The 16,412-nt window shown below is 36.9% G+C and overlaps 2 protein-coding genes across 2 annotated transcripts in view; both read left to right on the top strand.

Annotated features, from left to right (window-relative positions):
• Nucleotides 1-537: 537 nt before the first annotated feature.
• Nucleotides 538-9,897, top strand: cetp (cholesteryl ester transfer protein, plasma). Its single transcript, XM_052152963.1, has 16 exons — nt 538-832; nt 2,180-2,294; nt 2,863-2,994; nt 3,239-3,309; nt 4,782-4,869; nt 5,105-5,174; nt 5,325-5,385; nt 5,506-5,597; nt 5,734-5,913; nt 6,017-6,067; nt 6,246-6,395; nt 6,548-6,615; nt 6,743-6,785; nt 8,440-8,509; nt 8,590-8,675; nt 9,615-9,897. The coding sequence occupies exons 1-16, from the start codon at nt 703-705 to the stop codon at nt 9,690-9,692; spliced, it is 1,485 nt and encodes a 494-aa protein (XP_052008923.1). The 5' UTR covers nt 538-702; the 3' UTR covers nt 9,693-9,897.
• A 988-nt stretch (nt 9,898-10,885) lies between these two features.
• The window catches only part of LOC127661477 (protein NLRC5-like), a 31,302-nt gene continuing 25,775 nt past the window's right edge, over nt 10,886-16,412 (top strand). The window contains 3 exon segments of the mRNA XM_052152217.1: nt 10,886-10,917; nt 12,431-12,753; nt 14,923-16,412. Of these exon segments, the coding sequence (XP_052008177.1) occupies nt 12,438-12,753; nt 14,923-16,412 (1,806 nt within the window). The 5' untranslated portion in view covers nt 10,886-10,917; nt 12,431-12,437.

The following is a 16,412-nucleotide window of genomic DNA, read 5'->3' as shown; positions in this document are numbered from 1 at the left end:
GTACTACGGTAAGTTGCATTCTATTTAGGTGATGAGTAACATTCATATTAGGCCTATTAATTTTAATTTGTTTTCATTAGATGTTCAACCAGAGGCTACCACTGCCCCAACTGATAAACATCAGAACTTGTTTGTATGTCACTAGACAACAACATGTTCCTTTCCACTTCCTGTGCACTCTGCGGAGGACGTCCAAATGAATTTCTATGATCCTGCATATCTGTCCCTTTTCAGAGTTCACTGGCAATTTCTAGAACAGTGAGGACACTACAGAGTATTCTGTCTGCACTCAACTTTCTTCAGTTCTTACTATATAAACTCACTTGCATAGTCTCCTGCATGGACTTTGGCCTTGCCTTGTCCACTTTGTCCAAGACCATATCTCTTATTTGATTTGTGGAGCACAATGTCCAGACAACACCCCTCACTAAATGTTCTCTGCACTAAAATAACAAATTAACAGCATATGCTAGTCGACCTCTGGGGCAGATACATGTTCTCTTCCATTCTCCAAAAGAGGAACATTGCAACTCAGTCCTTACAGGCCCTGTCCACCCCCTCATCCTCTGGGGCTACCTCTGATATGTCCCTCCTCCTCAGACACAGGCTAAATGAGAACAGAGCTCTTGTAAAAGAGAAGCCCTAATATCAGTTACAGCATTAAGACAGAGGCTCATCTGTATTCATTCAGACTCTGTTGAGATGGAGAGGAGTGTAGCATTGCTCCTGGTCCTTAGTCTGGTCAGAATAAATTGTTCTTGTCTGGATCCTTCCTCTGCCTACAAGTTTACAGGAGCCGTGTGCAGGTTTACCTATCCTGCTGCTGTAGTATGTAAGTATTCTCATTGCTTTATTATAATCTATAGGCTAGCAAGTCCATGTTTGTAAAGACGTGGAAAGATGTGCTATTTACTACTTTGAAGCAGGATTAATTCACATAGCAAATGGAGTGAAAATGCGAAGAATAAAAAAATGACAAAGGAAATAGGGTGACCATATTTAGCATAACACACACACACACACACACACACACACATATATATATATATATATAAATATACATTTCCAACATTGAATGTCCATAATATAATATTTGATGCCATGAGTGTATCTTCATTTACTATTACTATTATTTTGAATGGCCATGTAAAATGAAGCAATATGATAACAATTCTACCTAGTTGCAAAAAGTAGTCAGTTAATTTACCTGATGAACTTTCACCTTTTGCTGACCCTTGGGAGAGCTAACTTGCACCTTTATTAGCAACTTACACATAAGTGCCAGCTTTACATGTCCTATATTCTGCTTCCCACGGATCTCGACCAGGACGAAAGCATGGGATTTTTTTTTGTGCAAATCTTCTGTAAATTTGCACTTTCGTTTGGGCATTGTTTCCACTCAGCTGTCATTTACTGCTACAGTCAAGCTATTGTTTGATGCCGAATAAAACAGGGCTTCGCGCGTTCGCCGAGAGATTTACAAGCAGGAATTTGGCCAATAGTTGCTGCAGTAAGAATTTGTTGACACATTGTTAATCTGAAAGCCATTTGTGAGGTTTATGTCATGTTCTAGTCCTCACCAGTAGTCCAATCTTCATTAAATTTTCTCACGTTTAGCTTAATGTTTGTTTTAAAGACGTTAAAACGGCCAATTATCGTTTTTTGAGACTAATTCGCTTCATAGAAGCAAACGTTTGTGCGATGTCACACAACATAGGAACATGCTTGCAAAAGGCGGGAATTTCAAAATGCCACATTTTCGAAGCTGTTTCCGGATATCAAGACTCGGACTTAAAGAGTTAAAAGAAAAATCTGGAGACTGGGCACCAAAATCCTTACAAGATTCATCACCTTGTGCCTTGCCCCACTCTCCCCAAGCAAGGGTCTATTGAGCATTAATTATGATAATTAATATGACAGAACTGAATACAAATAGCGACACTTGGTGGACATTAAATTATATGGTCTCACATTTTTTAATGTAAGGTCTTTGAGAAGTTGACATTTTATGACAAGCAGCATGGAATATTTGTAGTTTTAAAAAATAATTGATCACACCACTGGACTATTTAATGAACTGCAAAAAACTAAAAGGTGATTAAAATGGTGAAAAGGAAAATGACCAGAAAAGGTTAACTTGAGGCTAGAGAATACATTTCTTTCTTCATTGACTCCACAGTGAATGAGAAGACTACAAAAGTGATACAGGCCGCTTTTCAACATGCCAGATATCCCAGTATAAAAGGAGAAAAATCAGCAGGCTTCATAGGGAAGGTGGAATATGGATTCAACAAGTAAGTGAACTAACATGAACTCAGCATGTGTTTGCTTATTATAATCTGTTACCAGTGCTGGGCACATTACTGATAACAAATTACTTGACTAAAAGTGTAATTGTTAATGTAAATTCTTGGGTTAGATGTTTTAGGTAATGTAATCTAATTACTTTCAGAATACTTCGGATTTAAAACTTGTTGATTTGATGTCATGTGATTTCGAGTAGAATAAAAATACAAAGAGGAAGAACTATATACCATTATTTATTACTAACAAAACTATTTGAAGACTTACAAAACATATATCAGCATTAGGCTGATTTAGAATGAAAAAAAAAAAATATATATATTTATGTAAATTATTATGAACAATTTACTGGCCTGATTAGATGCATTCATTTAATCCATAAAAAAGTAATCTAATCTGATTACTAGTATTTTATAATTTTATCTAATTACAATTACTTTATTGTTGTGATCCGATTAAGTAATCATGATCACATGTACTCTGTTACTACCCAGCACTGTCGGTTACAATAGCATGTGACAACCTGTATTATGGCACTCTCATTTCCCAAATTTTTAGTTTAGAGATCCACAACCTTTCGATCGGAAAGAGTGATTTTGAGCTGAAAGAGAATGAAGGAATAGGGATCTACATTTCAAATGTGTCTGCTGTATTCAAGGGGACCATCAAGTACAAATATGGCAGCTGGCTGTAAGTGCTTCTATTTATTACCGCATATCAGGATCAGATTTCTGTGATGGCACAGATGGGGCTTTGCCTTGTGGACTACATATAATGTTTTGTAAAACTATGGTTTTTTGTTTGCATTGTATGAACTTATATGAGATTTCTTCAGGTTGGCATATAATAATGGCCTACTCAGATTACATGCATTTATATTCCAGACAATGTATTCTCTTAGATTTGCTGTATTTTTTATTTTTTTTTTACACAGAATCAGTGTTGGACAGACAATTGATTTTGAAATCGATTCACAGATTGACCTAGTCATCAATTCAAAACTATGTGAGTTCAAATACAACCCTAATTCCAAAAAAGTTGGGACCGTATGAAAAAAATGCTATTAAAAACAAACATGTGTGATATGTGAATTATATTCACCCTTTGCTCAATTGAAAGCTCTACATCTACACATAAAAATGTACAGTCATTTCAAATTAGATGATTGCAACACACTCCAAAAAAGTTGGGACAGTTGAGTGTTTACCACTGTGAAACATCACTATTTCTTCTAATAATACTTAAGCATTTTGGCACTGAAGACACAAGTTTGTTAAGTTTAGAACGTGGAATTTTCCCCCATTCATCCATTATGAATGTCTTTAGCTGCACAATTGTACGGGGTCTTTGTTACCATATGATGTGCTTCATAATGCGCCACACATTCTCAGTTGGAGACAGGTCAGGACTGCGGGCAGGCCAGTCTAGCACCCATACTCTGCTTTCATGGTCATGCACTTAAAATCCAGGCAGTATGTGGCTTTAAACTGTCCTGCTGGAAAATGACATCCCTTGAAAAGATGGTGCTGGTTGACAGTACATGTTGCTCCAAAATTTGTACATGTCTGTCTGCATTCATGGTGTTCTCAGAGGAGTGCGAGTTACCCATGCCATGGGCACTGACACACCCCTGGCCTATACAGACACTGGCTTTTGGACCTGACGCTAATAAAAGCTTGAATGGTCCTTTTCCTTTTTGGCCCAGAGAACACAATGGCTGTATTTTTCAAAAATATTTTTAAATGTGGACTCTTTGGACCAAAAAACACAGTTTCACTGTTCTACTTTCCATCTAAGATGAGAACGAGCCCAGAGAACTCAGCAGCGCTTCTGGACAGTGTTGATGTAGGGCTTCTGCTTTGCATAGTAAAGTCTTAACTTGCATCTGTGTATGCAACGGCGAGTGGTGCTAACTAACAGAGGTTTAATAAAGTAATCCCAATCCCATGTTCATTTTCATGATATCCATTACAGATGAATGATATTTTTTAGTGATGTCTGAGGGATCAGAGATCACGCACATTCAGAAGTAGTTTTCGTCTTCCCCTTTACGCATCAAAATTTTACCAGATTCCTTGAATCTTTTAACTAGATTGTGCACTGTAGAGGGTGAAATGCCCAAATTCCTTCCAATTTGTCTTTGGGGAACATTGTTTTCGAAGTGCTGGATAATTTTCTGAAGCATCTGTTGGCAAATTGATAAGTCTTGAACAATCCTTGTTCTTGAAGGACTAGGCTGTTTTTGGAGGCTCTTTATACAGTATACAGTACTATGACACAATTGCCTCACCTGTTTAACATCTCCTGTTTCACATCGTCTTGTTATTTCAACTCGTCAAATTGTTATTAGTCTTAAATTGCCCCAGTCTCAACTTTTTTTGGAGCATGTTGTTTCTACATGTATTGAATTACATTTAGCTTTTTTTAGTTATTGTCTGAAAAAGAGGTGTGTGTGTGTGTGTGTGTTTATGTATCAGACTGTGGAAAGGGCAAAGTGGCTGCAGACACTTCAAACTGTTTCCTCACCTTTCACAAACTGAAGCTGCTTCTGCAGGGAGACAGAGCGTGCGTCTAAACTTTCACATTTCTGACACACACCAGAAGTGGCCGGAGAAGTTAAAAGGATCTTTTTTTACACTTCAATCAATAGAATTTATGTCTATGTAGAAGTCAAATGTCTTTGCCTATGAGTAAAAAGCAATCCCTGGATTCCAGGATGACTTCTTTTTTTTTCACCACAACTACTGTACTGCATGTTTACGAGTGCCATTTACATGACTCTCATTTTGACTGTGTGTAGGCCTGGGTGGCTGAAACGAATGTTCACAGATATTGTGACTTTCACAGTGAAGCTAGTAGTCAAGTCACAGGTGAGTGTGCTGTTCAATATTCTGTTGCTCTCTCGCTTTTCACAGTGCTTAAAAAGAACACTGATTCTGATACAGATGTCTCTTAATACTGCATGAGTAGCCATTACCTCTGTTTATTTGAGTGATCTAGCTTTTTCCTCTCACTAACAGATCTGTAAAGAAATAAACAATGTGGCCAACATACTTGCAAACTTCATACAAGAGCAAGCAGGTAAGGGCAAGTAAATGCAGAGAACCCTCATGTACTGTAGCATCCCTTTATGTAGCAGCCTCATGTGGATTTCTTGTTGTGTGTTGTATGGTCTTTATTAATGCCTCTTAACCTGAACAGAACAATTTATAAGTGATGGGAACATCACAGTGGACATCTCTGTGACCTCTTCCCCTATCATCAAATCTAATTATATAGAATCATACCATAAGGTAAGATATTTTTGACTGTCTTCTTGTGTTTTAACCCCCCACCCGAGTCATTTCCCATATAAACTACTATACTAATGTTGCTGGAGAGATTTGTTGTTGTTCTCAAACTGGCAACTGTTGTTCCTTTGATAATCAGGGTCTGGTTAATTACAATAATGAGACATCAATCATCAATTCCTCTGTGTTTAACCCCTCCCAACTATCCGAGAACCGCATGCTTTATTTTTGGCTCTCTGATGGGGTTCTCGAGCCACTTATGAGTGCTGCATACCATGATGGACGATTTATTCACAACATTCCTGGAACAGAACTCCCGGTATGATGTAACACTTAAAAAAACAGACTTTGCTTAGTGTTATATAACTCACTGTAAGCTATGAAATGTAAAGCTTTATCACTTGTGTTCATATTTTTTTTAGGATCTGTTTCATACAGAGCTATCCTCACCTAGGCCTGAATTGTTGAGCAAGGTACAAAAACGCATAATGCAGATATGAATGTAAGAACCGTACACATGGGAGGAAATTACAGTTGTTTATTTCATAGGAACATGCAAATAAATGTTTTCCATTTGAAGCATAGCAGCTCTCTGTAAGGGCAGCACCTGTATGTTTGTGTGACTGATATGATATTTTATATTCTCAACAGTGGCTGTCCTCTGAGGATCCAGTGTTAAAGGCAAGGAGTTTGTCAGTTCCGCAACTCTGGACCACCACACAGGGCACATCTGTCAGAGCTGTGGCTGGGGTGGAACTCTTGTTGGCCAATCAGGAGAAACCAACACTTTACTTTGAGACAGTAAGCCAATAGCACATTCCTTTGAGCCATGAAAGCACAAATTGAACCAGCATTTGTTATTAAAAAGATAGATAGATAGATAGATGGATGGATAGATTGACAGATATGGATTTAAGTACATTTACACTATTCACTGGTTTTTGTCCTTACAGGATGTAACGGTTGTTGTTAAAGCCACATATGCGGAGAAGAAACTCATTTTGAAGGCCACTGGAGAGCTGTTAGTTTTTGTGTATTTTGTTTTTGTTTATAATTTTAGTGAAAAAATTTCATTCTAAAAAATGTCATGGTGAATTCAGTTCTGTGTCCATGCTAAAGTTTTCTTTTCTGTTTTGTGCCTCTGATAGCATTCATATAACAAATGTCTCAACATCAGAAGGAGCCAGTGAGGTGAGAATAAATTAAATGGCTTTTAAAATTTTTGGCTGAGGCTATTTGCACTTAATAGCCACAAAAAGGATCTTCTTTGCACTAAGTGCAAATAGTATTAGATGCATCTAATGTATTTGCACCTCTAATGAATTACTAAAATAGAGTATAGGGGCATCACTTATGCATGTTTATTGTGTTTATTAAAGAGGTCATATAATGCCATTTTTGTACAAGTTAATATGAATCTTTAGGGTCTAAATGAAAACTTTGTAATATACTTTTATTAAAAATTCTCATTAGTATTTTAAGAAAACACTAATTTTACCTGCTCAAAAACAGCTCTGCTTTCAGCACGCAGTTTCAGTGCATATGACTTTAAATGATAATGAGCTTTGGTCACCCCGCCCCTCCGTACACAGTTTTTAATAACACAATAACCATAACGCGTTGTTCATTATAAACGTGGGATTATGAATTATATTGAGAACGTCGTAACGTTATGGAAAACATGCCGTAATGTACCCTGAGTGTAAACATTAGCCACATTCATTGTGAAGCGTGCAAGCGATTTGCAAAGATTAATATAAAGGTTAATAAAACGTTACACTTACTTCTTCTGGAGGTGCAGAGGGAATATAAATAGTTGGTACCGAATCTTTTTTCAGCAGCAGCTTCTTAGCAAAACCAGCTTTATACTGACCCTCGTTTATAAAGCAGTCTGGTGAAAAATGATTCTCGCAAACATGAACGCATTGACGTTGCTCGTGGGGAATATTCCCATCGTAAACAAAATTCAGCCACTGCGTCTTCAGCGGTTCAGATTTAGTAACATCAAAATGACTGCTGTGTTCGTTATTACACAAAGAACAGGACACCACAATCGCTTAGGCGCCATTCTGCTCCAGTGTATCAACAAAGATGACGGACTATGATTAACAGCTCGCTCACGAGCGAGGGCGGGTCTGTGTTGAAACACTGCTGTCAATCAACAATCCTGGGAGGGGCGTCCGACCGTGTGACGTCACACGGTCCAACGGTTCGATTTGAGGCAGGGGAAAATATATAAGGAGATTAAAACAAAAACACTGGATGGATTTTTATCATAATAGGATGGTTGTGTACAATCAACTTGAAAAAGTGCATGTACCATTATATGACCCCTTTAACCTAATTAACACAATATTACTGTAGTAAAACCATTGGTAATTGCATTAAAACTATGGCTTCCACCAAAAACATGGGTTCTACAATAATACTATAGTAAAACCATGGCTAATTTTACCTGGATCAAACCATTCTCTCGACTCCCTGACCGTCACCATGACCAAATCACTGCAAGGTAATAAGCCTTTGTATTACTTTTAATGTATTATTACAAGTAGTATTAAAGGAAATATTAAGAGTGGAGATGGGGAAAAAGTGGGACAAAAAGCAGATTAGAATCCGGGTCGCCCACACGAAAAAGCACACCTTCACTGTCTTTACCTGCTTCACTACTGAAGCAACACCAGGGAGTGCGGTTTGTCTTCAATTTCAGTGTTTCCAACAGACTATCAAATTGCTGAGTTGTGTGGCAGGTGGTATTTACACCTAGTGCATATAGTCACTCTATACATTTTTAAAAAATCTATTTGACTATTATACTGATATATTGTATAACTGTCATTTGAAGATAGAGGAGAGCTTGAAAGCTTATCTACAGGAGGCTGTGGAAAAGATTGGCATACCCAAAGTCATATCATGTAAGTGTGACCACCATAATCAGTGTGCAAGTAAATTTGTATCTTCCTTTCTCTTCATCACAACTGTTTTCTCCCCTTAGATCTGGAACTAGAGTTAACTGCTTTGATGGATGAACAGGGGCTTAATCTCTTTGACATCATCAATCCTGAAGTTGTACCTCAAGATGTGAGTATATTATTCTAGCATATAATGTCTGGATATATGGCAAGATCTATAATCTATAATGATGTCACAAATCATATGATATAGTGATGCATTATTTAAAAATGGTTTCAACTATGTTTTTAATATGTTTAATGTGGCCTCTAAATGTATTTAGACACTTGTTTGGACAAAATGTTCAAATGTCATTGCATTACAGACAAAATATCAAACCAAGTGGGCTTTGCAAGCAAACGATATTAGTTTGATTTTTAGTGTATGTATGTACAGTACTGTGCAAATGTTTTAGTCACTTGTAAAAAATGTTGCACAGTGAGCATGTCTTCAAAAAAGAATGTAATAAATAGTTTTCATTCATCAATTACTGTCATACAAAGTCCAGAAGAAGTAAGTCTCTTCATGTAATCCCTGACTGACTCAATGTTCTATGGGGGTCATGCCATCTGTATCAAGGCTCCCTGTTCTTCTATTCTATTCTATTTGCAAAAGTAATGTTTGGGAGTCTAAAATGTATATTTCCTATTGACACACTAAAGCTGAAGATATAAATAACCATCTGAAGACAAATGTTTTGTATGTATGTGCCTGAGACTTTTGCACAGTACTATATGATTTCAGTTGCCCTGATAGTTCAGCACATTAACTATAGACTTGTTTCACAACCAGAAAGTGTCAAAATACATTTTTGTCATAACTGTGAACAATATATCTATTATTTTGTCATTTGAAACCAATGCTTTGCTTAAAAAAAGTGCCTGCTATCTTTCCTTAAAATGAATTGTATTAGTTTTATATTTTATTACATGCATTTTTAAGTATGGCTTGAATGTCAAAATACAATTTTGGGTCCACTGTATGTTTGTATGAATTTTACTTAATGGGGCTTGATCTGAAACCTGTTACTGTACATTGTTTTTATATTTCTTAATTCTGAATGTGCAGGGGTATGTCATAGTGCAGCTGGATTTTGGGTTTCCTCACCATTTACTTGTGGAATTTCTCAGAAAAACACTGGATTGACAGTTCTTTTCTGGCTTCCGTTCTCTTCCTCACACAAACACACACATACAGACAAGCACCAATCACATTGAAATGAAAATATGAATGACTTTGTAACTGGCCATTATTGCTTGTATAAAAAGTTTTTTGTTTATCAAGTTTGATGCTTATCTTTTTTTGTGATATTAGTTTTTAAAATTGTTCAGATATTAAAGTGTTAATCACCCCCATTGTGTTTTATTTAGATGTCCTTTGGTAATACGACCTCATAAAACCCATAATCAAATGTAAAGGTTGTGTTAACATTCTTAAACTTTTCCTTGTGTCATTCAAATTGTGTAGCAGGTTTCTCTAATTAAACCTGTTTTCTCCCTATGTACTACATAAATGTTATACATAAGGAGTGGCAGTGTTTACTCTATATTTTCTAAAGTGAATTATTCCAAACCTTTAGCCAAATTGAATTTCTAAACAAATTTAGAAAGAAAGTGGTATTTACCAAGTTCAACTAGTTGTTTTAATTAGACTAGAGGATTGTAGAAAGAAAGGTGATGCAGTGATTTCATTATGCCACTATGTGGTGCTCGTGTTTTTCACTCTTAGTCCTCATGTGACACTCTCCTAAGAAATAAACATGAGCTTTACTGAACAAAATTAACACGACTTAGAGTTTTTGAAGTATATATTTTGATCTCGATGGCAATGCTCATTAAGGCAATCTAATCTTGAAGCAGTTTTAATTATCATTAGATATATATTTATTAAATGTTGATATAAGCTGCTAATCATCCTGATGTGTATGCATTATTATTATTATATATAAAAACAAATTATATGTCCAAATGTGCTAGGAAAACAGCAGCATCTAATGTAGCTAAAACACCAGTTCGTAACCACTGGAATAAACATAATGGACCTCCCAATTCACCTCCTAGGCTATTTCTTTTTATATAAAATGTTATAATATTAAAGTAGCATACTGGTTGAGTGCCAGATTATTTTAAAAACGAAACCAATAATATTCGTACTGCAAGGTACGTAATCGATTAAATGTAGATTCAGTTCTGTAAGAAACTGAAAATAATTGTCGGATTATTTTAACCGCGCCAAACGTCGGCATCATGACGGACTCCGCAGGATGGCATCCGTATTTGTTGCGCATATAAAAGGAATAGAAACCAGACTGGTGGGAGGGATTGTTTCGTTTTCTCGCATAAAACTGGGCCGATGCGTTATGCCACAGGAGGTGAGTTCTGGCGGCATTATAATAGTTAAAAAAAAACATACTGCGAACTCATTAACTGCAACTTTTGAGTTTTTAAAAAAGATGTATTTATATTTTGTTATACGTATGTTTTGTATGCTACTACACAGCTTGTCATTATCGTTTCCTACATGTCACTACTGGGCATGAGGTGCTTTTAAAAACACTAGAAAAATAACTGAAATATCAGGGATAATGTTAGTGCATGCTCAGATTCTTAAACCCCAAAGAACTACAGAACAATAATTTATCATGCCTATGTGTGGCATACAATGAACACATTGCACCAGTTTATCCTTAGAACAAACTGAAGTAATAGTGTGGACGAGGTAAAGAGTTATACATTCATTTTATTATTTAAAGGACAAAGATAGTATATGACTTGATAGTATTAAAGTATTTCAATGTAGTAATGCACATGCACGTACACAAACCCCTCAGTTGGCATTCCAGACAAAGTCTTTGAGTTAGGCTACACTGTAAACACGAATAAGTAAGCAGAAATCAAAGAATCGAGGTAATCAGTTACACCAAACTTTTTAAGTTAATAAATTACAAGTTTCAGTATAAGCAGAACTGTCAGATTATGTACTACTCATGCTTGTATTTTTTCGAACAGGGGGGATCTCAAAACTGGATTGCGCAACCTTAAAGCCCCACTGAGCAGTCATGGCACCCTGGTAGTCAAGGGCCCCTGGGCAAAAGCGACCAGCTCCCTTCACATGAAAATCAGTCTATTGGCATTAATAGGCAACCTAGGAAGTCCTGGAAGGTCTTGTTTTGTTGTTGCGTTACAAGCCATTCACACATTGGCAAATTTTTTTTACATATTGCACCTTTAATGTTTACTCTCCCTGCCGAGTGCCATGTAAAGCATGCTGGGAAATCCCAGTTTCAGTTAAATTTAAGTTCCTGTAAATTTAAAAAGACACGTTCTTTAAACTCAAAACCTTAAACAATTCAGGTTACTTAAAAGGTGGGCGTTTTGTGAACTCAAATGAAAGAGAAAGTTCTAAATGGGGCAGTGGTGGCTCAGTGGTTGAGGCTCTGGGTTACTGACCAGAAGGTTGAGGGCCCTTAACCCTATCTGCTCCAGGGGTGCCGTATCATGCGGACCCTGCACTCTGACCCCAGCTTAGCTGGGATATGTGAAAACTAATAAATTTCACTGTATATATGCAAAAAACTGTGTGTATAATGTGTGACCAAAATAAAGGATTCTATTCTATTCTAAATACTCATTAAGGTTAATTTATTTGAACAAATTTGTATGACTAAATTTTTCCCTTCTCAAAACAATTAATTATTTTGAGCATTAGTGTTTACAGTGTAGCCTACATGCACTGGTATACTGTGCAATGTCATATGTGGATATATAGGTTTACTCTGAACACATATTGTGGTAAATAAGTTTTGTGATGCAAGTTCCACAGACCCAAATAAAGCAGTTTCTTGTTTCTTGTCCCAACTGTTAAATGAAATTGATTTTCCCCAGCTAATGGATGAGGATGGAAATGGTGGACTGGCAGGGGGGCATCCAGGAATTGATGGCCCAGGAGGGCAGTAAACTGGTGGACTTGCTGTGCGAACAGAAGAGCAAAGTTCTGGATCATATTTTTTCCTTAGTGGACCCTAGGACACAGGACCAACTACGGTCACTGACCAACATTAAAGACCGTGTCTCAGGCATTGTAAATTACTTCAAGAATTCAGATTGTATTATATGTGAAGATTTTCTCCACAATGTATATGAGTACTGTGAAAATATTCCTTTTCCTCTGGAAACCACACTGCTGTCCATAGCAGGATATGGATCTGGTAAGTCATGCTGTAGATGTTTTGATGAAGTCATGCTTTGAAGTAAAATTGAAAGTACAATCTTGATGTTAAAAGAGAGACCAAGCATGTTTATGGGTATTTACTAGAATTGTATGAATTTTACTGAATTCTGAGTTGTCAGTATTTAAATAATATTTGTTTTGTTTTCAATGCTTTGAAGGAACAAACTTAAATCATTCAAGTGACACAGACAATTCTTCACCAACACATAATGTGAAACGTCCACGGTATGTTTTTATTCTTAAAGGGGCACACCCAGCAGTTTCAAATATTGACTCGCTGTGAAAGATAACAACCTAACATTTAAATTTACTTCAACTTGAATAGTAGAGTGCTATTTCTCTCAACGATTTCATGTGAACTTGTTGTGTTCTAATAATCTTGAGTGAAATGTCAAAATAAAAAACATTGCATGAAACTAGGACTAATCAAAAGAGAAGCTTCTGCTGTATTCAAAACCACAAAACCTCTTTTCACAAACAGCAGGACTAAATACAGATTGAAAGATTATTTGAAAACGAATCTTATCATTAAAGGGATAGTCCACCCTAAAATGCTAATTCTTTTATCATTTACTCACCCTCATGCTATCCCAGATGTGTAGGACTTTCATTCTTCTGCAGAACACAAACAGAGATTTATAGAAGAATATTTCTGCTATGTAGGTCCATAAAATGCAAGTAAATGGTGGCCAGGACTTTGAAGGTACAAAAATCTAAATAAAAGTATAAAAGCTTAAAAGTAATCCATACAACTAAATCCATATATTCTAAAAGAATATGATAGGTGTGCGTGAGAAATTATAAAGCCCCTTAGAGGACAGGGTTGAATTTTTTTTTTCTGAAATAGTTTTTCATTCCCTTGGTTTTACTACAGCAACCATATTTTAACCTTAATTATTGTAGTAAAACCATAGTAATAATACAGGAAATCTAAAACTATGGTAAGAAAAATCATAATTTAGGCTATTATGGTTTTACCACAAAAAACATGTTAAAACCATAGTAACCACAATATTAACCTTGGTTAATCCATAGTTAAACCATGGTGTTCACCAAAAACTTGGTTACTTTAGTATTTTTATTACTATAGTAAAACCATGGGTTCTGCCAAAAAAAAAAAAAAAAAGAAAAACATGGTTAGCCTACAACAGTCATGGATACTACAATATTACTATAGTAAAACCATGATTTCCACCAAAACTAATGTTTCTAAAGTCTAACCATATATAACTAATTAAACTATGGTATTTGTAAAATAAAACAATACTAACCACAAAATTATGATTTTTATTATGATTTTATCCTGTATTCACTGGTTTCACAAGGAATATCATGGTGAAAATATGGTGATTAATATGGTGACTAAAACTGGTAAATGTATTGCAAGGGAACGCATAACTTATTGTGAGAGAAAGCAAAGTATTGTGAGGGAACGCAAAACTTTTTCAGAAAAACAAAAACAAAAAAATTCCCACCCTGTCATCTAAGAGGCACTAATAACAACTCTGTAAGAAACAGATAAGTCCTTTTTTTTTTTACCAGAAATTCTCCTCCCTGCTCAGTAAGTGGGAATATGCATGAAGAATGTGGAAGAGAAAGTGGTGAATTATAGTAAAAAGTGACTTAAATATGTATCTGTTTCTCATTCACACCTAACATATCACTTCTGAAGTTATAGATTTAACCACTGGAGTCATATGGATTACTTTTATCCTGTCTTCATATGCATTTTGGAGTTCTGGCCACCATTCACTTTAATTGTTTGGATCTACAGAGATGAGATATTCTTCTAGAAATTGTATTTGTTTTCAGCAGAAGAAAGAAAGTCACACCATCTGAGTAAACGATGAGAGAATTGTAATTTTTGGGAGAACTATCTCTTTACTCTGTTGCAACATGGCAATTCGCAATATTATCATACATATGCATTGCAAGTTGTTTTTTAGTTAATGGAATGACAGAAATCAAACGATGAACCAAATAATCAGATCTTTTTATAAAAGAGGCCAAAGTCTTATTCATTCTCTCCTAAAGCATATTTGCACAGTAGTAACTGACAAACATCATGACAAACTTACATACCAATAATTTTTATTCCCTGAAAAATGGTTTAAAGGTGCAATTACAATGTTCTTTTCCTACCTAGATTATTTACAGAGTTACAAAGATGTTCTGAAATCCATTCTACTGCAAAAACATGAGACTGTGACACAGGCTGTGGTGAAAGAGATCCGTCTGAATGAGACATGGGTATATTTAAAACATAGTCACCCTCTGCGAGGAAAAGACAGAACCACCCAGCCTCAAGCCTCTCTAGGCAACCAGGAAGGAGATGCTTCATTTGAGCATAAAGTTTCAGTGGAGTCTCTTTTGGAAACCACTGGCAAAATTTTCATGCTGCTGGGTCAGGCTGGGTCTGGTAAGACCCTGTTGGTGCACTGCCTTGGTCATAGCTGGGCTGAAGACTCTTTCTCATCCATTCACTTGCTGTTTCTGCTGGAGTTCCAGCAGCTCAACCTCATATCACGAAACCTGTCCTTGAAAGAACTGCTCTTTCTCTTCTACCCTCCATGTGAGAAAGCTGAGGATCAGAGCGAAGCAGTGTTTGCTTTCATCCTCTCCAACCCTGAGAAGGTCTACTTCATATTTGAAGGGTATGATGAGTTTCGAGCCAAGCTTACGGATCCGAAAAAGCTTGATGGTATTATTGACACATACAAACCACTTCCAATGACAGATCTCCTCTCTGCACTGTGCAATCGTAAAATCCTCCCAAACTGCACTGTGCTGGTCACCTGTAGGCCACGAGATGTGACAAACATGTTTGGGAGTCACAGTTTCACAACTTGTGAGCTGATAGGATTTGACCATTTGGGTGTGAAGGAATACACTGAGCAGTACTTCCATGAAAAGGGAGATGAATTTAAAGAAAAGGCTGTAAACTTGTTGATGGACAGCCATCAACTCCTTTCCATGTCTCATGTGCCAGGACTCTGTCATATCTGCTGTGTTTGTGTGGATTATCTGTTCTCCATTTCTGGAACTCATGCTAGTCTACAGCTACCCATGTCCTTAACCCAAATCTACATTCAGATCTTGTTTGCCTTTCTCAGCCACTTCAATGAGGACGGGATGTCTAGCGTGCCTTTGATGCAGAGATACAGAACTAAAATTGTTGAGATGAGCAAGCTGGCCTTTAAAGGTTTGGAGGGAAGCAGCATTGTTTTCATGGCTGCAGAAGTTTCGGCAGAGCTCCAGGATTTTGGCGTCAGAACTGGGATCTTGTCTCGAGTGAAGCTGACATGTGAGGATGGATCTTCAGGATATGGTTTCACCTTCATGCACCTCACATTGCAGGAGTTCCTCGCTGCTCTCCATCTCATGACCAGCCAAAGCATGACAGAGTGTCAACTTAAGAAGAAGCTAAACTTGAAAACCCGCTGGACCACCAAAATAGATCCAAAATCTGTCTTTACTGACTCCCTCCATCTTTATGTGTGTGGGCTTGCAGCCGAGGCCTGCACCTCCAGTCTGGTCCAGCTGAAAGGGACAGAGGAAGTCAGAACTTGGGTACAAGCACGCCAAGCTGCAGTCCGAGGCATTTTGTTTGCTTCAGCAGGAAATGCCAGTCAAACA

This window comes from Xyrauchen texanus, chromosome 21 (assembly GCF_025860055.1).
Source record: "Xyrauchen texanus isolate HMW12.3.18 chromosome 21, RBS_HiC_50CHRs, whole genome shotgun sequence".
Lineage (NCBI taxonomy): Eukaryota > Metazoa > Chordata > Actinopteri > Cypriniformes > Catostomidae > Xyrauchen > Xyrauchen texanus.
The sequence above is the reverse complement of the archived record's forward strand: the minus strand, read 5'-3'. Positions and strand labels throughout refer to the sequence as shown.